This window comes from Mirounga leonina, unplaced genomic scaffold (genome assembly GCF_011800145.1).
Source record: "Mirounga leonina isolate KUSES-001 unplaced genomic scaffold, KU_Mleo_1.0 Mir_447, whole genome shotgun sequence".
Classification (NCBI taxonomy): Eukaryota; Metazoa; Chordata; class Mammalia; order Carnivora; family Phocidae; genus Mirounga; species Mirounga leonina.
In genome coordinates, this window is record NW_023270757.1 from 344867 (window position 1) to 369410 (window position 24544).

General features: G+C 37.2%; 1 protein-coding gene across 4 annotated transcripts in view; it reads right to left on the reverse strand.

Annotated features, from left to right (window-relative positions):
- The window catches only part of FOCAD (focadhesin), a 310037-nt gene that overhangs the window by 162378 nt on the left and 123115 nt on the right, over window positions 1–24544 (reverse strand). For all 4 annotated transcript variants that reach the window (XM_034987916.1, XM_034987918.1, XM_034987917.1 and 1 more), the window contains 3 exons: window positions 1590–1694; window positions 1104–1205; window positions 452–582 (listed from right to left, as the gene is read on the reverse strand). In XM_034987916.1, coding sequence (XP_034843807.1) covers window positions 452–582; window positions 1104–1205; window positions 1590–1694 — 338 coding nt within the window. The remainder of the gene's footprint in view (window positions 1–451; window positions 583–1103; window positions 1206–1589; window positions 1695–24544) is intronic.

Consider the following 24544-nt stretch of genomic DNA (forward strand, 5'->3'; position numbering starts at 1 on the left):
GGGAGCCTGCTTCTCCCTCTGCCTGTGCTCTCTCTCACTCTGACAAAAATAAATAAATAAAATCTTAAAAAACAAAAAACAAAAAACAGTTGACTATAGCCCACTGCTTAGGTTTCAGAGATTTGTATACAAAAAAAAAAGAAAGAAAGAAAGAAAAGAAAACATAGCATCACATTTTTTATTATAATAATAAATTATTATCCAGAAGAGGATACAAATGTCCTATAAACTAGATACAAGGCTAGATCTGAAATATAAAGGACATGCTTGCTTCTCAAAGTTATTATCCAATCATACTAAGTTCTACTATCAGAAAACTGGAACTGAAAATTAATTTATTCTTACTCAAATATCCTCTGCCTATCATTCCTAGTCTCTTGCTTGCAACAAAAAAATTAAAAGCAAAAGAATGTGTCATGATATCCATTCCCAAGGATTAAGCGCATCTTACCTTTGCTTACATATGTCTCTGATTGATGCTGCTTTGGCGATGAGTTTTTCCCACTGGACTTCCCTGCCCACAGACAGAGAAGGTACATCGGACGTGGCCATGAGACGCTGCAGTTCAGGGTAGACACGATCCTAAGAAGGCAATTTCATAAAAAAGGTAATTTCCCAACTTGAGTTGAATAATCATTTTACATAGCATTTTTACCTCCAAATCCCACATTTGCATTGCTAATTATAATGCATTTCTTCTAATCAGCAAAGAAGAATGCTTTTGTGATTGCTAGGGATTTTCTTATAGACCCATTTCTGTTCATTTCATAAGACAAGAAAAAGGTGGCTGAATCTCACCCTAATTACAAAGGCTCTAATCACATGTAATCATATTTCTATTACTTTTTCCATGCAGATGGAAATATAAATTTCAGAATTAACAAGATAAGTTTTTTTCTTCTATTCTCAATTTCTCTTTGAGAGTCAATCACAACCGACTGCATTACAGATCAAAAGCATCACGCCAAACCAAGATTTCTGAATGCAATCACTGATGCCACGCCTTAACACTACTATATCAGGGCCCTGTCACACACCTGACAAAACTAATCTGCTCTGGTGAAAGGAACATGTTTAATACACAAGCTTATCTCTAAGCTTACCTGCTTTTCCCACAACGATGTCAACAAGCGCAGAGTGACAGCTCTTAGTTGTGGAGTGGTTCCAAGAAGCTGGATCACTCGCAGAATCTGGCCTATACACACCTAGAAAATATTGAAGAAATGTTGGCTTCACAAATATAAATGTAGGTAATCCCAAGGTGACCAAAAGAATGTGAAAATCCCTTATTATAGAATAAAGACCGAAATGGAAGCTAACGACAATATGACCCACCTTCTCAGAGGTGGCGGATAGTTTGGGGGAGGGGCTAGCTAGCGAACCTGGGGGTGTAAGACCTAATCTCAGACAACAGCCAATGGGAAAATTTGGCTATTAAATGATTTCAAAGAATTAATTCTTAAATACCATAATAAATACTTCTGGCCCAACAAGGGAAGTAGCAGTCATAGCAAAATTAAGGGCTCAAAATTCAATGTATTATGCATGCCTCACTCTCTTTTTGTCCCCAAACTGGTTAATATACAAACCTTGTGAACACCAAGTGTAGGTAAAGTATACAAGATGTCATTATACAACACGGGTTCCAGTGGTCTTCCCAATTTGAACATTAAAACTGGAATCAGATTTGGTACCTAAAATGAATGTAAAGAATATATTTATTATGCCTCCTAAAGGAAATTGATCTCTAATGCGATCATTATTTTGTTTTTCTTCAAAAGAATAACAGGAATATATATATAACTTTGAAGACAGAAAAAAATGTTAGCTAGCTATTTGTTGTCAGTGGTAATTTCATAGTACCACTAATATTCTATCTCTTTTATAATGACCTGCCAAATACCAATCAAAAAAGTTTTTCTTAAATATATCCTGCCCCAAAGAAGTTTATAGTTCTAATGAGAAGCTAAAACGTAGAATATATAAACAACAAAGTAACTGTAGAGTGAAATGTGTTATTCCAATATGAAATATATAAAATTAGTCATACTGTAAGGGGGTGGTTAATGGACAAAAATTTCTCTGCAGGTGTTCATTTCAATCCCTATGCATAACACAATAAAAAGAGAAGCACAATTCATTTGTGGATCAAAAAACGTAATACTGTTAATATAGTAATATTTTCCAAATAGATGTACAGATTCAACACAATCCCATCAAAATCCTAGCTGGCTTATTTGCCAAAATTGAAAAATTGATTCTAAAACTCATGTGGAAAGCGAGGAATCCCAAATTGCCAAAACGATCTTGAAAAAGAAAAAAGTTGGGGCGCCTGGGTGGCTCAGTCGTTAAGCGTCTGCCTTCGGCTCAGGTCATGATCCCAGGGTCCTGGGATCGAGCCCCGCATCAGGCCCCCTGCTCTGCGGGAAGCCTGCTTCTCCCTCTCCCACTTCCCCTGCTTGTGTTCCCTCTCTCTGTCAAATAAATAAAAATCTTTAAAAAAAAAAAAAGTTTGAGACTCAAACTTCTCAGTTTCAAAACTTACTTCAAAGCTACAGTAATCCAACAAGGGTGGCACTGGCATAACAACAAAACATATAGATCAATGAAACAGAACTCAGAGTCTAGGAATAAATCCTTACCAAAAATCTATTGATTTTTGATAAATATGCCAGGAAAATACAATGGAGGAAGAAGAGCCTTTTTGAAAAATGGTGGATTTCAACAATTAGATATCCACATACAAAAGAATGAATTTGGGTCTGTTTCTCACACAACACATAAAAATTAACTCAAAATAAATTTTTAGACCTAAATGTCAGGGCTAACACTATCAAACTCTTAAAGAAAATATAATAGTAAATCTCTGTGACCTTAGACTAGGCAAAGTCTTCTTAGATATGACACCAAAAGCAAGTACAACTAAAGAGAAAGAATAGATTTCATCAAATTAAAAGTATTTGTCCTTCAAAGGACACTAGAAAGAAAATGAAAGACAACCCACGGAATGCGGGAAAATTTTTTACAAATCATCTATCTAATAGGGGATTTGTATCCAGAATATATAAAGAATTCTTATAATTCAATAATGAAAGGACAAATAACCCAATTCTAAAAGAGCAAAGGATCCAAAGAAGATAAAGAAATGTTAATAAAGACTGGGATATTCAACCATCATCAGCCATGACATAATTGCAAATCAAAAGCAGAATGACATACCACTTAACATCCAATAGGATCTATAATAAAAAAAAAGAAAGAAAAAAAAAAAGATAGACAATAGCAAGTGTTGGCAGGATGTGGAGAATCTGAAACCATCATCCTCTCCTGGTAGGAATATAAAACTGGTGCAGCCCCTTCAGAAAACAGTCTGGCAGTTTATCAAATGTTTAAACCAAATTACCATATGATCTAGCAATTCTACTTCTAGGTATCTACCCAAGAGAAATGAAAACATATCCACACAAAAAACTCCTACATGAATGTTCAGAGCAACATAATTCATAATAGCCAAATAGCAGAAACAACCCAAGTGTCCATCAACTGATGAACTGATAAATAAAATGTAGTATAGCCATACCATGGAAATATTGTTGAGCCATAAAAAGGGAAAGGAACTTCGCAAACATCATGTCAAGTGAAAGAAGCCAGTAACAAAAGACCACATATTATATGATTCCATTTACATGAAATGTCCAGAATAGGTAAATCTAAAGAGTAATTGCTTAAGTAATTGGAAACTAATTGCTTAAGATTGGAAAGGTGTAGAGGACAATGGGGAGTGACTGCTAATGGATACAAGGCTTCTTGAGGGGATAATGAAAACGTTCTCAAATTATTTGTAATTACATTTGCACAGCTCTGTGAATATACTAAAAGTCACTGAATTGTACACTTTGGATGAATTATATAGCATATAGAGAGCATAGAGCATGTGAATTATATCTTCATAAAGCTATTTTTATAAAAATTCAATTCAAAATCTGTGAAGCTATGAGAAATTACTATGAGCCTATTGAAAGCACAATGTAGCACCAAAAAAATTCTATTTTCCTCCCAGTACATTTCACACTTTTTTTATCTAGAATGTTAAATTTCCTCTATCTGCTGTAATCTTAGAAAGCCTGTTCCTTCTAAGCTTAGGAGGACATCTACTTTAATCTACTTTCAAGAAGGGAGAAAAATCCTTAATTTACTTTCAAGAAGGGAGAAAAATCCTCTACTAACCTACTAACCAAAAAGTAACAGTTAAGCATTAATTCATTAATGAGCCTGACCATGACATACCATGGCAGCATTTGGAGCTACGCATGTAATGGCTAGATTCACAACGCTCAGCCAGAATTGATGTTTTTAACAAGTGCTGAGGCTCTATTAGAACACAAGTTCCATCACCCTACCTTGAGCAAATGAAGGGAGACAAATTTTTGAATTGGCTTCTTATTCCCCATTTTAATTAAAAACAAAAGGTTATCTTAGATTGCATTGCCCAAGTTTCAATTACCCCTTCTGGTAAGATTTCTACTAAGACACTTTGACAGATTCTTAGTTCTGGGAAGGCAATCAGTACATTTACTGACATTTTATAAAACAGTGTATTTAGCTTCTAAAAAACTGTTTTAATTATATTGTCGGAAAAGAAATAAAGTACTCTATGTTGAAGAGTACAGTTTGGTGTTTTTTTTGTTTGTTTGTTTGTTTTTTACAAGCCTCAGACTTAAAGAAGTATGTATGGGTGTTTATTTTTTCCTGGTGAGTTCATAAATGAAAAAACGTAAGTGGGAAAATTTTACTGTAAATAATCTTAAACTTAATACAGTTCAAAGGCTATTATACCCCAGATTAAATCATCAAAAGTCAATGGGAAAAACAAAATCGGTGTTATTTCATTAGGAAAACACAGATACAAATATATACATATGGAAAATATTTTTTGTATAAAGTATGGACTGTTGTTTTCCTAATGAAATGACATACGTGAATTGATTGATTTACTTGAGAGGTAATTATGAGCTCTTGATTCCTCTGCTCTAAGATTTTATTTATTTATTTGAAAGACTGAGAGAGAGAGAGCAATCATGAGCAGGGGGGATGGGTAGAGGCAGAAGCAGACTCGCCTCTGAGCAGGGAGCCCAATGTGGGACTCGATCCCAGGACCCTATGATCATGACCTGAGCCGAAGGCAGACGCTTAACTGACTGAGCCACTCAAATACCCAATTACTCTGCTCTTGAGCATTCCACTGTGAAGCAGAAAAAAAGAATGAATTCTCTGACTTTAAATTTAAAATAAGCTAGAAAGCATGATCTTTTGGTTTCAGAAAATTCTATGCTTTTGCTTCCCTCCTTCAGAATTCAAGTCAATGATAAACAACTGATTTAGAATGATGGGAGCAGTACCTGGGTGGTTCAGTTGGCTAAGCAACCAAATCCAGATTTTGGCTTAGGCAATGATCTCAGGGCTGTGAGGTCAAGCCCTGCATCGGGCTCCCTGGTGGGCATGGAGCCTGCTTAAGATTCTCTCTCTCTTCCTCTTAAAAAAAAAAAAAAAAGGTTTAGTTTAGAATGATGGGATTATTAAGGAGCCCCCATAAGACTATTAGCAGATTCCTCAGCAGAAATTTTATAGGTCAGAAGGGGGAATGCTAGATAACATAATCAAAGTGCTGAAAGAAAATTTAAAAAAAGAGAGAGACAACCAGGAATACTATATCCAGCAAAACTTTCCTTCAAAATGAAAGAGAACTACTTTCTCAAATAAACAAAAGCTGAAGGAGTTCACCCATCAGACCTGCCTTTCAAGAAATGTGATGGGAAATCCTTCAGGTTGAAATTAAAGGATATTAGCAACACAAAAGCATATCAAAGTATAAATCTCAGTGAGAAAGGTATAACACAGAGAAGAACACAGAATACTGTACTACTGTAATGACAGTACATAAATCACCTTAAATTCTGGTATGGGACTTAGAAGGCAAATGTATAAATGAAGATAACTATAAAAATATGTTAATGGTACAAAATATAAAAAGAATGTGATTTGTGACAACAATAACAAAGTGCGGGGAGAATAAAAAAAGAGCTTCTGTATGCAACAGAAGTTAAGCTGTTAACTTATAATACACTGTTATAGCTATAAGATGTTTTCTATAAGCCCCATGGTAACCACAAACAAAATACTTATAGAAGACACACAAAAGATAAGGAGTAAGGAATCAAAGCATGTCACCACAAAAAAAAAAGAAGAAGAAGAAGAATCAATGAAACACAAAGTAAGATAGCAACAGAGGAAATGAGGGACAAAAAGCTGTAAGACCAGGGTGCTTGGGTGGCTGTCAGTTAAGTGTCCAACTCTCGGTTTCAGCTCAGGTCATGATCTCAGAATCCTGAGATCAAGCCGGGCAACGGGCTCCCTGCTCAGCAGAGAGTCTGCTTAAAGATTCTCTCCTCTGCCTCTCCCCCCACTTGCTCTCTCTCTCTCTCTCAAAAATAAATGAATAAATCTTTAAAAAAAAAAAAAAGCTGTAAGAACTGACAGAAAATAATGAACAAAATGGCAATATTAAAGCCCTCTCTGTTTGTGATTATTTTAAATGTAAATGGGATAAACTCCCACATCAAAATATAGAGTGACTGACAGGATAAAAACCAAGATACAAATATTTGCTGACTACAAAAGATTTACTTCACATTTAAGGACACACATTGGCTAAAAATGAATGGATGAAAAAAGTTATTCCAAGCAAATGGTAACCAAAAGATAGCAAGGACAGCCATATACTTATATCATACAACAAAGAGTTTAAGTCAACAACTGTCATGAGAAACAAAGATGTTATGATAAAATGGGTCAATTCACTGAGAAGATAGACAATTATAAATATATAAGCATCCAACATCAGAGCAATATATGTAAGCCCAAATATACAAAGCAAACATTTATAGACAAAGGGGGGGGTGGGAAGATAACAACCTAAATAAGAGATTTCATCACTCCGCTTTCAATAACTGATAGAACATCCAGGCAAAAGATCAATAAGGGAAGAGAGGACATGTATACTGTACACCAAATGTACCTAACAGACATACACAAAACATTCCATCCAACAGCAGCAAAATACAAATTCTTTTCAAGCATGTGTGGAATATTCTCCAGAATAGATCACATGTTAGGTCACAAAACAACCCTTAACAAATTTAAGATTGCGGGGCGCCTGGGTGGCTCAGTCGGTTAAGTATCTGCCTTCGGCTCAGGTCATGATCCCAGGGTCCTGGGATCGAGCCCCACATCAGGTTACCTGTTCAGCGGGGATCCTGCTTCTACCTCTCCCTCTGCCGTGACCCCCTGCTTGTGCTCTGTCTCAATACCAAGTATCTTTTCTTACCAAAATGAAATGAAACTAGGAGTCAATAAAAGTAAGAAAACAGAAAAATTCACAAATACATGGAAACTAAACAACACGCTCTTGAACAACCAATGAGTGAAAGAAGAAATGTAAAAGGAAATTTAAAAATATTTTGAGACAAACAACAATGAAAACACAAGATACCAAAACTTACGGGATGCAGCAAAAGCAGCACTAGGAGGGAAATGTGTAGCGGTAAATATCTACATTAAAAAAGAAAGGAGATTGCAAATAAACTAACTTTGTACCTCAAGGAACTAGAAAAAGAATAACCCAAACCAAAGGTAGCAGAAGGAAGGAAATAATAAAGACAAAAGCAAAAATAAATGAAATAAAAAATAGGAAAAAAACAAAATCAAGAGTTGGAATTTTAAAGATCAGTAAAATTGACAACCCTTTATCTAGAGTAAGAAAAAAAGAGGGAAGATTCAAATAAAATCAGAAATGAAAGAGGAGACATTACAACCTGAGCCACAGAAATAAAAAGGATGTAAGAGACAACTATATTTGTATATATGTAGACAACTACAATTATACTACAACTGAATAACCTAGAAGAAATGGATAAATTCCTAGAAACATACAACATACCAAGACTGAATCATGAATTGAAAATCTGAACAGACTGGTAACAAGGAACGAGACTAAATCAGTATCCAAAAACCTCCCAATGTAGAAAGGCTCAAGAGCAGATGGCTTCACGGGTGATTTCTACCAAACATTTAAAGATGAATTAACACCAATGTTGCTTAAACTCTTGCCAAAAAATTGAAGAGGTGGGACTACTTCCAAAACCATTTTATGAGACCATATCATTACTCTCATACCAAACCAAAGACACGACAAGAAAAGAAAATTACAGGCCAGTATCCCTTATGAACATGGATACAAAAATCCTCAAACTACTAGCAAACAGAAGTCCTTTAAAAGGATCACATACTGTGACCAAGCGGGATTTATCCCTGAGATGCAGGAATGGTTCAACATACAAAAATCAATGTCATAAACTACATTAACAGGATGAAGGATTAAAGTCATGATCATCTCAATATACATAGAAAAAAATATATTTAAAGATTTTATTTGACAGAGAGAGACACAGCAAGAAAGGGAACACAAGCAGGGGGAGTGGGAGAGGGAGAAGCAGGCTTCCCGCGTAGCAGGGAGCCCGATGCGGGGCTCGATCCCAGGACCCCGGGATCATGACCTGAGCTGAAGGCAGACGCTTAATGACTGAGCCACCCAAGTGCCCCTAGAAAAAACATTTGACAAAACTCTTTCATGATAGAAACAATTACTAAACTAGGGATGGAAGGAAATTACCTCAACATAATAAAGGCTCTATATGAAAAAGCCCACTGCTAACAGCATACTGAATGGTAAAAACCTGAAAACTTTTCCTCTAAGATCAGGAACAAGAGTGCCCACTCTTGCTAATAGAGGTAGAGAGGAAGGAAAAAAGGAAAGAAGGAGAGAAAGAAAGATCATCCAAATCAGAAAGTTCATGATGCCATGATATTACATGCAGAAAACCCTAAGGATTCCACCCCAAAAAATTAGTTAAAACTAATAAATGAGGGGGGGGGGAACCTAACAAGTGAATTTAGAAAAGTTGCAGGATTCAAAATGAACATTAAAAAATCAGTTGTGTTTTCATAAACTAATAATGAACAATCTAAGAAGGAAATTAAGAAAACAGCCCCATTTGCAATAGCATCAAAAACAATAATACTTGGGAATAAACTAGTGAAGTGAAAGACGTGTATACTGAAAACTACAAAGGACTGCTTAAGTTAAAGAAGATACAAATAAATAGAAAAATATTTTATATTTATAGATTGAAAAACTATTGTTAAAATGTACATGACACCCAAAGCAATCAGTGCAATCCGTATCAAAATCCCGATGACATTTCTGCACAACAGAAAAAATAATCATAAAAATCACATGAAATCACAAAGCCAAAACAATCTTAAGAAACAAAACTGGGTACCTCACATTTCCTGACCTCAAAACATATTACAAAGCTACAGTAATCAAAACAGGGTAACCCTAGCACAAGGGCAAAGAGACTAATGGAATAGAATAGAGAGCCTAGAAATAAATCCATCTATATATGGTCAATTAATTTATTACAAGGGAGACAAGAAAATACAATGGAGAAAGGATGGTCTCTAGAACAAATGATGCTAGGACAACTGGATATCTGCATGAAAAAGAAGGACAATGGACCCTTTCTTACACCATACACAAAAATCAACTCAAAATGAATAAAAGACTTAAACACAAGACCTAAAACTAGGGGCACCTGGGTGGCTCAGTTGTTAAGCGTCTGCCTTTGGCTCAGGTCATGATCCCAGGGTCCTGGGATCGAGCCCCGCATCGGGCTCCCTGCTCCGTGGGAAGCCTGCTTCTCCCTCTCCCACTCCCCCTGTTCACATTCCATCTCTCGCTGTGTCTCTCTCTGTCAAATAAATAAATAAAATCTTTAAAAAAAAAAAAGAAAGACCTAAAACTAAAACTATAAAACTCCAGAAGAAAACACAGGGGGAAAACTTTATAACATTGGTCTTGGCAATGATTTCTTGGATATGACACCAAAAACACAGGCAACAAAAGCAAAACACACAAGTGGGCCTACGTCAACCTGAAAAGCTTCTACGCAACAAACAATCAACAGAGTTTAAAAAAAAAAAAAAAAAAGGCAACCTACAGAATGGCAGGAAATACTTATAAACCACGTATCTGATTAGGGGTTAATATCCAAACTGTGTCAGGAACTTTTATAACTCAACAACAACAAATAAACAAATAACCCAATTAAAAAGTGAACAAAGGAGCTGAACATTTTCCAAAGCAGACGTACCAACGGCCACAGTTACATGAAAAGATGCTCGGCAATACTCATCACCAGGGAAATGCAAATCAAAGCCACCATGAGCTACCACCCCACACCTATTAGGATGGGCATTATCAATAATAATAGAAATTCACATGTGTTGGTGAGGATGTGGCAAAACTGGAGCCCTTGTGCACTGCTGGTGGAATGTAAAATGGTGCAGTTGCTATGAAAAATAGTATGGAGGTTCCTCAAAAAATTAAAAATAAAACCAACATATGATCTGGCAATGCCATTTCCAGGAATTTCAGAACAAGTACTAGTCTCTGTATATATCGACAAAAGTCCATTAACTGTACAGCTGCTTTTAGGTACTTGTTCTAAAACAAAGATCTTTCTATTGAAGCACAAACAAACCTTTCTCTAATATTTTAAGAAATATAAAGAGACTAATTGTTTGACTTGTTTAATTTGGTACTGTTAGTTCTGTTTTGTTTTTAAGATTTTATTTATTTGAGAGAGAGACAGAGAAAGCACCAGTGGGGGAAGGCGCAGAGGAAGAGGGACAAGCAGACTCCCCGATGAGCACGGAGCTGGATGTGGGGCTCAATCCCAGGACCCTGAGATCATGGCCTGAGCCAAAGTCAGGCACCTAACCAACTGAGACACCCAGGTGCCCCTGGCACTGCTAGTTTTAATAATGAAACACACAGAGGGATTTTTAAATAGTATTTCAAAGAGGGGCACCTGGGTGGCTCAATTCGTTAAGCATCTGCCTTAGGCTCAGGTCATGATCTCAGGGTCCTGGGATCAAGCCCTGCGTTGGGCTCCCGGCTCAGCGGGGAATCTGCTTGAGGATTCTCTCTCCCTCTCCCTCTGACTTTCCCCCTGTTCGTGTTCTCTCAAATAAATAAATAAATAAATAAAAATTTTTTCCCAAAGAATTGCAGTATTTCAAAAGAATTGAAATCAGGATCTAGAAGAGCTATTTGCACTCCCATGTTGACTACAGCATTATTCACAATAGCCAGGAGATGGAAACAAACTAAATAACTATCAACGGATGAAAAGATAAAGATAAGGTGGTCTATAATACAATAAAATATTTTTCAGCCTTAAAAGAAAGGAAATCCTGTCACATGATACAGCATGGATGAATTTTGAGGACATTATATGTGAAACAAACCGATTATAGATAGACAGATACTGCAGGACTCCACATTTATACAAGGTATCCAACGTAGGCAGTCTTAGAAGAAGAAAATGAAACAGTGATTGCCAGGGGGGCGGGGAGAGGGGGAAACAGGGAGCTGCTATTGGAGGGGTATAGAGATTCAGTCCTGCATGATGAAAATGTGTACACAACCCTGTGCCATACACTCAACATTTTGCTAACAAGGTGTATTTCATGTTTTTCATATTGCAATTTTAAAAAAGAATCAAGGGGTTGGTTTCTTTAACAGTCAGAGGAGTCTTTGTTAAGTTCTTTTGGTTGAACAACTTTATTTATTTTGGGTGGGGGGAGGGGCGAAGGGAAGGAGGGAAGAGAGAGAATCTTAAGCTGACTCCACACCCAGTGTGGAGCCCGACACAGGGCTAGCTCTCACAACCCTGAGATCAGGACCTAAGCTGAAATCAAGAGTTGGACACTTAACCAACTGAGCCTCTTTGTAATATTATTTTAAGGGCGCCTGGGTGGCTCAGTTGCTTAAGCGTCTGCCTTCGGCTCAGGTCATGATCCTGGGGTCCTGGGATCAAGTCCCGCATCGGGCTCCCTGCTCAGCGGGGAGCCTGCTTCTCCCTCTGCCCCTCCCCACCACTCTCTCTCTCTCTCTGTGTCAAATAAATAAATAAAATCTTAAAAAAAAAAAAAAAGATATATTTTTTTAAATCCCTGTACGTGTTTCATTATCAAAACTAACAGTGCCAGGGGCACCTGGGTGGCTCAGTTGGTTATGCTGGAAGTGAGGCCCTGACGGATCACAAAGTTAGTTGGTGGAGTCCACGTCTCAGCTCACTCCTCCATTCCACTTGCCAGAGTGAAAGCAATCAGATATTCCAGACTACCTATAACAGGATAAAGAGCTATCAAGTAAGACTTCTCCCTGTAATTAGACAAAACATACAGGGGAAAACAAGCTGGAGAGACATAAACCAGCATCTCCCAGGAGTCAATCATATAAAGAAGAGAATATAAAAATTTAACTCTGGATTCCATGAAAAACATCCGCGTTGGCAACACTGTATGAGGTTACACAGAAAGCAGCCTGGTCCCTCAGACAGTTCTGTAATGAAAATCATGAAGAGTGCTATCTGCTTCTAAATTATGAGAAATAAAAAGTGCTTTGCTATTAATCTTAATCATCAGATGGGAGAATATATAATTAATGTTTACAACTATCCCTCTTTTTTAAACGAATGAGATAGCTCATACTTTATTACTATATAAAAGATACAGTAATAAATTAATATCCATGGAAATAAAGATACTAGTGGAAAGAAATAATTTAAGACATGGTCATCTAGGCAAAAATCCAAAGTAATATCAGGTTTTCTTTAACTTTTCAGACTTAGGTTTTACAAAACTAGATCTGAGCCACACAGGTACATTCCTAGTTCATATTTTATTTATGTCCTTCGATGAGATAAATGCTGAACCATCTCTGCATAAGACTTTGTCCTGTGAAAAAATGGACGTAAATTCTGCGTAAACAAGTGTATTTTCCATTTATAAAACAGTGGGAAGAAAAGAGTATGCATGAAGTTAGAAATGAAAAAACTACATTTTTATACAACAAAGAATGAATATACTTGAATGGTACATACAAATAGAAGCATAAATGCATTCTTTAATAATTTTAACAGTGAAAAACCCTTTAAAAATTATTTATTCTACAAAAAAAGGGCATAATGTACTATTATGCCTTTGAACATTAGTTAATTCCACTCTCCCCACCTACTTGGCATAGCTACTTATGGTTTTGGCTTATTATTTAAGTAATACCTTGGAAAGCTGTCCATTGATGAAATGCTGAAAAGCTAATCATTTCTTTCACTGATAAGGAAACTGCAGGCATGCAGCAACATCAAAGAAATGTAAACAGTACAATGTTATTCTTCCGTGATTCAAATTACATATATATCATAATTAATAAAGTGGTCTCAGGTCTTGAAATTTAACCTTTGAGAGTCAAACAAGGTCAAGGGAAGAAAGATGTCTAGAGTAACGAAGGCCCCTACTGGGCAATCTTCTATTTGCAATGCACTCTATAGCCTTATTCCAGTCCAGCATGAGCGTCTGATCTATACTGACTCCTCTAATTCTAGACGTAATATCCACTAAACAGCTACTATGAACACTCCCCTAAACACTTTATGGAAAATCACGTTTATCACAGTGTTTCAAATGGTGAAAGTGAAGCTCGTGAAAGCCAAATAATTTGCACAAGCGAACAGAACTGGCACATGCTGGAGTTAGGACTGGACCAAAGCAATTGACCTCCAAAGCCCACGTGTGTGCCACTCTGCCTTGCCAAAGGCAGGGGATGACATCTTCTCCTTTGTATCTCTGGTTCCCAGCATACTATAAATGCTTTCAGAATGCATAAACTACTCCTAATTTGTTTATCTACTCTGATTCCATTCAGCAAGATGGATCTTGTAATAGTGTTACAGTTATTTGATTCTGTAAACAATTATTAAAAAATACCACTTACAAAGAAAAGTACTTAAGGATAGTAACTCTGACCAAATTAATGTAGAATTAGAAAATATACCTACTGGGTAAATGTTATCAGGATATCAAAATGTTATCAGGACATCCATCAGAATTTGAAGTAAGAAGTTCCAGTACATAGAAAATCAGGTCGATAATACAGAAGCTCCAAGTATGGAAAAACAGGAGAAATACCACTAGACTAGAATAAGATAAAGTCAAGTATCAAATCACTCGAGGAGTTTAAAATCCTAGAAGAAAAGAATGTGATCTTTCTCTACCTAAACTTGATTTCCAGGTTAGTCTCCTTAGCCATCTGAATCTTCATTATCTCTCAGAGTCAGAGACAATTTATATTTTTAGAAAATGGTATAAGAAAACTTAAATTATAAAGTAATGGTTAGCCACATAATTACCACGCAACCACCAGTGGGAAAAAGAAGTATAACCACCATTAATTTTTTCAATTGCTAATATTTTGACACTTGCTATAAATGTAAGTATAATGACTGAATTCCTGTAATCATAAAACTTCCTTCCTGAGCAAAAAAAAAAAAAAGTAGGTTTTACATTTCTATCTTGATGAGACCTAAATCTTTGGTGGGCTGACTGGCAGAACCAAAGTTAAAAACCAATGTCCTTTAAGTATAATGCACGTATTTTTCCTTTCAATTAGGTGCAGTCAATTTCTACTACTGTATCTGTCCCTGGCAATGTGTTTCACATCAGGGTTGGGAGAAGGAGTCTGAATGTCCTCCAACAATGGGATATAATTAAATATAGCTCAGCTAGGTAAGCACTTACATAGTAAAAATAGAGTCAATGCTTTTGAATTTATTAAAATAGTAAACTGTGTCAAAGAACCCAAAGCTAGGTCAGGTCAGGTTATTGGGATATGAAAAACTATGCTGGACGGGCCATGTAACTGTGGAGCCAATCCATACTACATTTGAGAAAAAACTATTACATGGCCAACACGAGTTGGCTGAATATAAAGTATGACTCCAATCATCACTCTTCTTCAATGACAAAAAATTTCTTTGAAGATTAAGTGGTAAGTATCTTAATACTGTGAATTTTATATAAGGGCCTTAGTCTCAAATAAAAGACTGACCATGAAATAGGGTCTGCACGAATAATGGTAAACAAATGACCTTATTAGAATGCTTTATTAGCCAAGAAGACTGACACCCAGGATGAAGTGAAATTAACGAAAGAGGCCAGTAACATAAAAAAGGATTGATTTAAATTTCTTGCAACTATGAATAAGAAGACTGATTCCTTGCTTGGAGTAGATGGTGTACCATTAAGGAATGAAAGAAAACAGATTTAGCAAACTCCTATCGCGCATGATCTCTGCATTAAGGAAAATCATTAGACTAGAAAGATAAAATGAATGTTAGTAAGAAGACACTGACGGTGACATTCATGACAGAAGCAGACAGTGCAAACCAATAGGGGAAAAAAAGGTTTAATCCATGAATGGTGATTAAAAAAAATGGTTAATGGGGAGGAGGGATCCTAACACATTACTATGCAGGAAAAAAATTCCAAATGGATTCAAAAATTAAAATCAGAGAGAAATAATTTTTTTTTAAGATTTTATTTATTTGACAGAGAGAGACAGCGAGAGAGGGAACACAAGCAGGGGGAGTGGGTGAGGGAGAAGCAGGCTTCCCACCAACCAAGGAGCCCGATGCAGGGCTCGATCCCAGGCCCTGGGATCATGACCTGAGCCGAAGGCAGACGCTTAACAACTGAGCCACCCAGGTGCCCCGAGAAATAATCTTTTAAGAAACTAGAACAGTAAGTGAATATTTACATGCCCTCTAGAAAGGAAAGAGCTCCCTATGAGTTAAAACAATAAAAGATTACTAAGTAAAGATGGATACAATTTAAGAAGAAGAATATTCAGAAAATAAAAAGAGCTGCTGAATTTGAATGCATGTTACTACAACAAAAAAAATTCAGTAACAGTTGAAAGATAAAGATAAGGAAATCTCTCAAGTAGTAAAAAAGTAAAGAGAAGGAAATAGGGGAAGAAAAATAAGAAAATTATGAGATCGGTTTAACAATTCAGGATCCAAATAAGAGAATTTCAGAAAGAAAGAAAAAGGTCAGCAGAGGGAAAGAAATTAATGACAACATAATGAAAACATTCCCCAGAATTTAAGGACTTGAATTTCCAGATTTAAAAAAGCCACCAATAATCCAGCCCAACACATGAAAATGGAAAGAGCCCAAAGTCCACCGACTAAAGAATGGATAAAGAAGTGGTATATGGGGCGCCTGGGTGGCTCAGTCGTTAAGCATCTGCCTTCGGCTCAGGTCATGATCCCAGGGTCCTGGGATCGAGCCCCGCATCAGGCTCCCTGCTCCGCAGGAAGCCTGCTTCTCCTTCTCCACCCACCCTGCTGCTGTTCCCTCTCTCACTGTGTCTCTCTCTGTCAAATAAATAAATAAAATCTTTAAAAAAAAAAAAAAAGAAGTGGTATATACATACACAATGGAATATTATTTGGCCATAAAAAAAAAAAAATGAAATCTTACCATTTGCAGTGATGACGTGGATGGAGCTATAGAGTATTACGCTAAGTGAAATAAGTCAGTCAGAAAAAGACAAATACCACATGGCTTCACTTATATGTGGAATTTAGAAGCAAAAACAGATGAACATAGTGGGGCAGTGCCGAGGGGGAGAGGCAAACCAGGAAACAGACTCATAACTATAGAGAACAAACTTGAGGTTGCTAAAGGGGAAGGGCGCTGTGGGGGGTAGATAAATAGGTGATGGGGAGCACCAGTTGTTGTATGCAAGTGATGAACTATCAAATTCTACACCTGAAATTAATATTACACTATGTGTTAACTAACTGGAATTTAAATAAAAAGCTGGGAAAATATATATATATATTCACATCAAGGCACATCATCATGAAATTACAGAGTACCACGGACAAAGAGAAGATCCTAAGAGGAAAAATAAAAACAAATATTGGTTCACATAGGGGCATCTGGGTGGCTCAGTCAGTTAAGCGTCTGCCTTCAGCTCAGGTCATAATCCCAGCGTCCTGGGATCGAGCCCCACATCGGGCTCCCTGCTCAGCAGGGAACCTGCTTCTCTCCCTCCCCCCCACTTGTACTCTCTCTCTCTCTCTCAAATAAAATATTCAAAAATAAATAAATAAAATCTTTAAAATTAAAAAAATGGTTCACACAAACATATACTCAGGAATTCAGTAAGCAGAATAACTTTAAATTTCTCCACACCAATACTACAAACTATGGAAGCAATGGAAGAAAACAAATAAGATTGGGGGAGGGGGAATGGTTTCTAGCTCAGAATTCCACATTTAGCCAAATTATCCTAATACCTGCCACACAGTAAAGTACTAATAGTCAGCTATTAAACACATACACACATATGCACATGCACGCCCACATGCACACACATAGAATTATCAACCAGTTATTTGATATTCTAAATAAAGAATGCACAAATTCTTAAGATGCAGGTTCCTTTCCCACAAAATATGGGCAAAACACATAAATCTAAAACTCAGAGAATAAAACAAATCTAGCAGCAACAAGAACTTTAAATCTTACTATTAATTTTTAAAGCTAAAGATAATATTGCCACATACTGAGGTTTAAAATATTTTAAATTATAAAATGTATGTAAAGATACAGTGATTCTCATATAATTCTGAAAGGGGTAAAATGTGACACCATGTTCCTAAGATGAAAAATTTCAAACTTCATTTAGAACGTTCAGCTCTAATCTGAGATTTGCTTCAAAATAACATTACAGAGTTGGGGACTGTGGAGTGGAATGTAAAGCAGATACAGACCCCTTGTGCACTAACTACTGAAGTTAAGGGATGTGTATGTCAAGTTTATTATACTACTTCTCTCCACTTTTGAATATGAAGCTTTTCATAATAAAAGGTTAAAAATCTCCTAATCTCATATTCTCTCTACATAAATGTATTTTTTAAACAAATCAGAAATTCAATAAAATTCAGAAGATTTCCCCAGATACACATAAATACACATACGATAGCAGGTATTATTTTTATGTCAGAGTCAACTAAAAAAGCAAAAGAGAAACTTCCATATTAAAAACCACCAATACAGTGTACAAAACAGGTTCCAGGGGGAAAAAAAAATACCATAAATAGGATTTTTTGTTACAACCACAAACAAAAAAGGTGAAGAGAAACAGAAAATCCTGTGTTCCTGCACCACAGAATAATTGAAGATAATAGATACCTATTTAAAGTGCTAACACATGAATGACAAACCAGATTTGTTTTATGTAATCCCGAGGCCCAAATCAAAAGGCATATTTGGGTTTAATAAGGAAAAGGAGTTTTTTTTTTTAAATTTTTTAAATAGAGTGGGCTGCCCTGAGAGGCACTAAGTTTTCTTTAACTAAAGATACTCAATAAGAGAATGATAATGCCCTACTTAGAAGAAGTTTAATGAATATATTCAAATATCAAAAGGGAGAATAGCAGAGAAAATTGTAACGATTGATTTTGGACCTACCACTTAAAAAAATAAATAACCCAGATTAATCAAAATTTAAGTAAATATTTGTGCACAAAAGAGTTAATATAGCAGGCCTGAGACTGCCATCTTTAAAAGACTTGATTGCAAAGTTAGCCTCTGGGTGGGATCCTGGAAAGTGGATTTAGGCTGTGCCTAAACTATTTATACAAACACAGTAAACAAAACATGGTACCTACACAGCCCCCAATAAAAACCTTGAGCACAGAGTCTCTAATGAGATTCCCTAGTAGATAACACTTCATGCATGTTGTCACAATTCATTGCTGGAGGAACGAAGTGCATCCTGGGTGACTCCTCTGGGACAGGACTCTGAGAAGCTTACACCTATTTTCCCCTGGACTTTACCCAGTGAACCTTTTCCCTTGCTCATTTTGCTTTTTACCCATTTATGGTAATGAATCAGTCATGACTGCAACTATATCCTGAGTCCTGTGGGTCCTTCTAGCAAATCAATGAACCTGGGGGTCGTGTTGGAGACCCTTGACCCAGAATCCTCTTATATTTTGCTTAAAAAACAAAAACAAAAACCTAGCAATAAAAAAAAAAAAAGTCGATTTTTTTTAACATTTTTATTTATTTAGATGAAGAGTGAGAGAGACAGCGAGAGAGGGAACGAACACAAGCAGGAGGAGTGGGAGAGGGAGAAGCAAGTTTCCCGCTGAGCGGGGAGCCTGATGTGGGGCTCGATCCCAGAACCCTGGGATCATGACCCGAGCCAAATGCAGACGCTTAACCACTGAGCCACCCAGGTGCCCCATTAAAAAAAATGTCCATTTTTAAAAAGTACAACTTCTAGAGTATTTCTAATATCAACAGTTAACAGTAAACTTTCCTATGAGTTATACGCCTAACAATCAAAAATATTTGAGGGCCAATTCCATGGTGGGAGCTGTATTAGGCTTAAATGATACATCTAAGAAAAGTCAGCCCCTGCTCTTAAGGAGTTTACAGTCTACTTAAAGAACTAATGAGGGGCGCCTGGGTGGCTCAAAATATTTAAGGCTAATTGAGTAACTGGCCCTTTCTGGCCAAAGAGTATTCCAAGTACTGTTTGTCACTGGAGCTTCATGCACACCTTTCAGTACACTTTGAGTCATCGTGACTCCTTCTCACAACTGTTGTCCACACTAGCCTGTGAATGCCTTGCAGGCAGCCACACTATTCCTATTCTTTGTACTCTTAGCCCAAAATACACATAGAGCAAATACTCAGTAAACATGAATGGGATGAGCAAAAATTTTTATGACTGGCTGTCTACACACACACACACGACATAGCCTCACCTGCTGAGTACCTCCCTGAAAACCCCATTTTAAGAATTATTGTTCTCAATTATTTTAGGTTTCTATCCCACTGCAGAAACTGTAAGGCTATTTTTAGCCAAGTAAAACCAATAAAAAAGAGTACTTCTAAGTACGTATTTACACTTATATTGAATAAATGAGCATTGGGATTTTTTACCACCTCTATACTATTCAACACACTAGCTACTAGCCACATGTGGCTACTGAGCACTTAAAATGTGGGTAGTCTACATTGAGACTCTAAATTGAGATGTGCTATAAGGCTAAAATACATACACCAAATTTGGAAGGTTTGGTAATATATCTACACACATATGTATGAAATATTTCATTAATAATTTTATGTTGATTACATATTAAAATATTTCAGGTATATTAAGTAAAATAAAATTTTTAAGTTAATTTCATCTGTTTGTTTTCACTTCTTTTAAAAGATGTATTTATTTTAGAGAGAGAGAGAGAGCATTCGTGAGAGCAGGGGAAGGGGCAGAGGGAGAGGGGGAGAGAGAGAGCAGCAGACTCCCCACTGAGCACAGAGCACGGAGCCCCACGCAGGGCTCAATCCCACGACACTGAGATCATGACCTGAGCCAAAATCAAGAGTCGGAGGCTTAACCAACCGAGCCACCCACGTGCCCCGTTTTTACTTTTTTAATGTGGCTACCAGAAAATTTAAAATTATATATGGGGTTCCTGTTATATTTCTATTGAATAGCCCTATTCTTTATCCCCTTAATGCACCTAAATATACCAAATAGTTTCCCTCTCTCTCTCTCTCTCATACACACCCACATACACACACCCACACCCACATAGAGGCACACATATAAAAGAGTTAATGGCTCTCTTTTCATATACATGGGGAATAAAGTATAACAATAAGCCCCAGATGGGCAAGGAACATGTCTATTTGCTAAATAGCCTAGCACTGCTCCTTGAACATAAGGCAGTAGATACATAATTGTGAAATGAATAAAAGGGGCCATAAAAGTCAACCACAATTTTAATAATACATAACTTTTACTGAGCACTGATTATAAACCAGGTACTCTACTCTGGATTATCTCATCTAATCTACATGATGAATTTAATGAGGTGGGTTCTTCTATCATTCTTATTTTAAAGGTGAGAAAATGCAGACCCAGAATTACAACGGAATCTCTAGTATACTTTGCAAGATTACAAGAAATGAAACAATTCAATTTAGATAATCTATACAGGAGGTTTACACAACTTTAAGCAATAAATATAGATCGAATACCTTCTATCACATGGTATTATACTAGGTGCTGTGACATTAGGTAGAATCACAGGTTAATACAACCAAAATATAAATAAGGTATAGGCTAAATCCTGCTACAAATAAATCTCACTACAATTATCCCATATCCTACCAAAATATTAACAAGCCTAATATCTAATAATATAGTCACACAAAATTCTTGTTAGATTTAGACAATACCTTGGAATTTGCCATAAAAACTCGTGTTCATATGGCACATCACAACGTTGTTCGTGCACAGAATCTTGTAATCCTTACGACATCCCTGATAGGTAGTTATTACTAGAGATTGGTTGGAATCTACAAGTACTTAGATTCATTATCTGATCCGGGGATGTTCCTTATCAAGCTTTAATTCATGTTCTGTGCTTGTTTGATGGCTACCGTCCAGGATTTGGGGGTGGGGGAGATGGAAAGGGAAGGAGTTTTAGGCAGGCCACCTACAAAATTAGTTTGGGGTTCCAGATTCCTATCATCTTGAGAAATAATGGCCTTGGGCTGAGCAAGGCATGAAGACAGTGTGATTAAAAACTTTCTAAGAGGGGCACCTGGGTGGCTCAGTCGGTTAAGCGACTGCCTTCGGCTCAGGTCATGATCCTGGAGTCCCGGGATCGAGTCCCACATCGGGCTCCCTGCTCGGCAGGGAGTCTGCTTCTCCCTCTGACCCTCCTCCCTCTCATGCTCTCTGTCTCTCATTCTCTCTCTCAAATAAATAAATAAAACCTTAAAAAAAAAAAAAAACTTTCTAAGACGCTTAAAGAGGCAAGTTCCAACAACTGATCACTTTTGGCGGGGGGCAAAAAAGCATTCGAATTTAAAATAAGCCTTCATTTGGAACAACTTAACCAGTGTCAATAGGAACTAAGGCATTCTTGTTGAGCTCCTTTTCGAAAACATATTTATTAGGGCTCAAATCTTGGTCCACCTTGAAAAAATAAAGCAATAGTCAGTACACACTAAATGGTCAACTTAATTTTTAACAGGTAAATGACATGGCAAGAATAGTTCAGGTACTTGTAAATGCTAAATGTCCAGGTATGTCTTCATTGGCTTTTGAACAGTTTCAAGGGGCAGACATGAGGATTCATTAGCTCTTAGCACATACGAACCTGCTCCAAAGGCAGCCAAGAGAGTTGCCTAGCAACAGTGCATTTTGCATCTCTCATCATCCCCAAAGATGCTACAGCAAGCAGCGGCTAGGTCAAGCCTCTCATTAGCAACCTGACAAAGGGTTTCTATCTCCCATTTTACAAAATTATTTTTATTTCCAGGTGAAGCTCAAATATCTATGTATTATTTCTATTGACAACATTTTCCTTTCCCTCTCTTCCTTCTTCTAACCAACCCCCATTTCAACAGACAGGTTTTAATGAACCCATCAAAATACCTGTAACAAAAGCAGGCACTGAGAAATCCAACAGAATTTATATGCTTATTCACATCATGGTAACAGTTCCATATCTTTGGGGCAATAAAGGAAGGAAGTTTTAGAAGGGGGAAAAAAAAAAAGATGCCAAAATCAAATAATGGGAAGAGGAAATAGGTAGGATTTCAAAATTCACCAAAAAAAATCACCCCAATTATTTGCAAGGCTCTTGATTTCTTATTTCTTTCTTTTTCCCCCACAAAAGCTAATCTCAACCATATAGCAAAACAGCAAAAAGGCAGAAGATTCGAGAGTGGTAATTCCAGACTGGATTGACAGTTTATAATGAATGTAATCCATAGGAAAGGAACTCTGGTTCCCAATTTAATAACTATGTTATAAAGCTGCACCTCAGATCAATAGCTATTCATTCCCTTCTGAAAATATTTCTTAAAATATTTACCACTCAGGGTGCCTGGGTGGCTCAGATGGTTAAGCGTCTGTCTTCGGCTCAGGTCATGATCTCAGGGTCCTGGGATCGAGTCCCACATCGGGCTCCCTGCTCCTTGGGAGCCTGCTTCTCCCTCTGCCTCTCTCTCTCTCTGTCTCTCATGAATAAATACATAAAATCTTTAAAAAAAAAAAAATATTTACCACTCAGCATGGTTGCCATGCAGAACTAAAATATATACTCACATAATCTTCCTTATATACACTCAGAGATCCTTAAAAGAAAATAAACAAAATAGGCAGACTTCTCATTTCATGGATTTTAAAGTGCTTAATCCAGATTTTGACATAAACCACATATACCCTTGGTCTCTGAGCTTCCATGAGATCACGAATTTCCCTAAGGAAAAGATTACAGAATGTGCGTGACATGTTATGAAAGGTAAAGTGTGATACTAACAGACCCAAATTAAGAACGGTGTAAATGAGGAACATTAAAAGGCAATCATCATCACACCAAGTCAAAATCAGTAAATTTTTTAAGTGATCTGAAAGGAACAATGTGATTTTTTTCCCCCCGAGGCCCCTCCCCCCTTTTTAAAAGTACAAACAGCAAAGAATGAATCCTTCAGATGATTTCCCAGAAGGGTGTCATTTACCACTAAAATATTTCATTCCAGCAGTTGAAAGACCATAAAAGGGTGAATGTCCTCCAGAGCCCCTAATAACGGTAATAGATCTTGTGTTACTATTCACAAGTGACCTCTCAGTCAGGCGATTTAATTTTTCCCCCCGCAGCATGGTTGGTTTCACACACAGTGTAATAACAGTTTTTGCACAACAAGACAATTCATCCGATTAGAAGGGCTGTATTAAGTCTTTCATGAACAGCATGTGTCACTACTGCTTTAGCTAGAGTTTGATTTAAGACAACCTAATATATGCATGCGTGATTCTTCATTTTTCCACCGTTTTAAAGAAGATTCCTGGACTTCCTTCAGCAATTTTGCAGACCATTGCCTGAATCCTCCCTGGCTTCAGAAAATAACTAAGAACCCATCAGATGCTCACTGAGCACTTTAAATGGTACCAACGATATTTCACCAGGCAACAGAAGTGTGCATAAGGCTCCTCATTTCTACGTGGGTTAAATGAAATCCCACCAATGTCTCCAAGGAGAAGAAAGACGAAAGGGGACAGAATGGGCACAACTGGTTACTGCAATCACTTTTATGCATCGCAACATTTCAGCAATTCACAATTATAAGGGCCATAGGACATCACCAAGAAAAGCTTCAGATAAAGTGACCTGGGAGACCGCCATTGGTAAACCTCAGCAAAGCACAAAAGAATTTAAAAACTGGGAAACCAAAGGAAAAGGTGTGAAATGAAGCAACCACGTGGCAATCCCTACTCCAATAAATGGTTCGGCATCATTCAACGCCCACAGAAGCCTCAACCTGAGGACATCTACACATTTCTTACTGCCTTGCTGATGAGATTAAGGTTAAATGCAGAATCTCCATAGCGAATGGCTTTAGTTGTACAGGGGCCCAGGAGAGCAAGGGCACCTGGCTCTGGGGCGGGGGGGGGGGGGGGGGGGGGGGG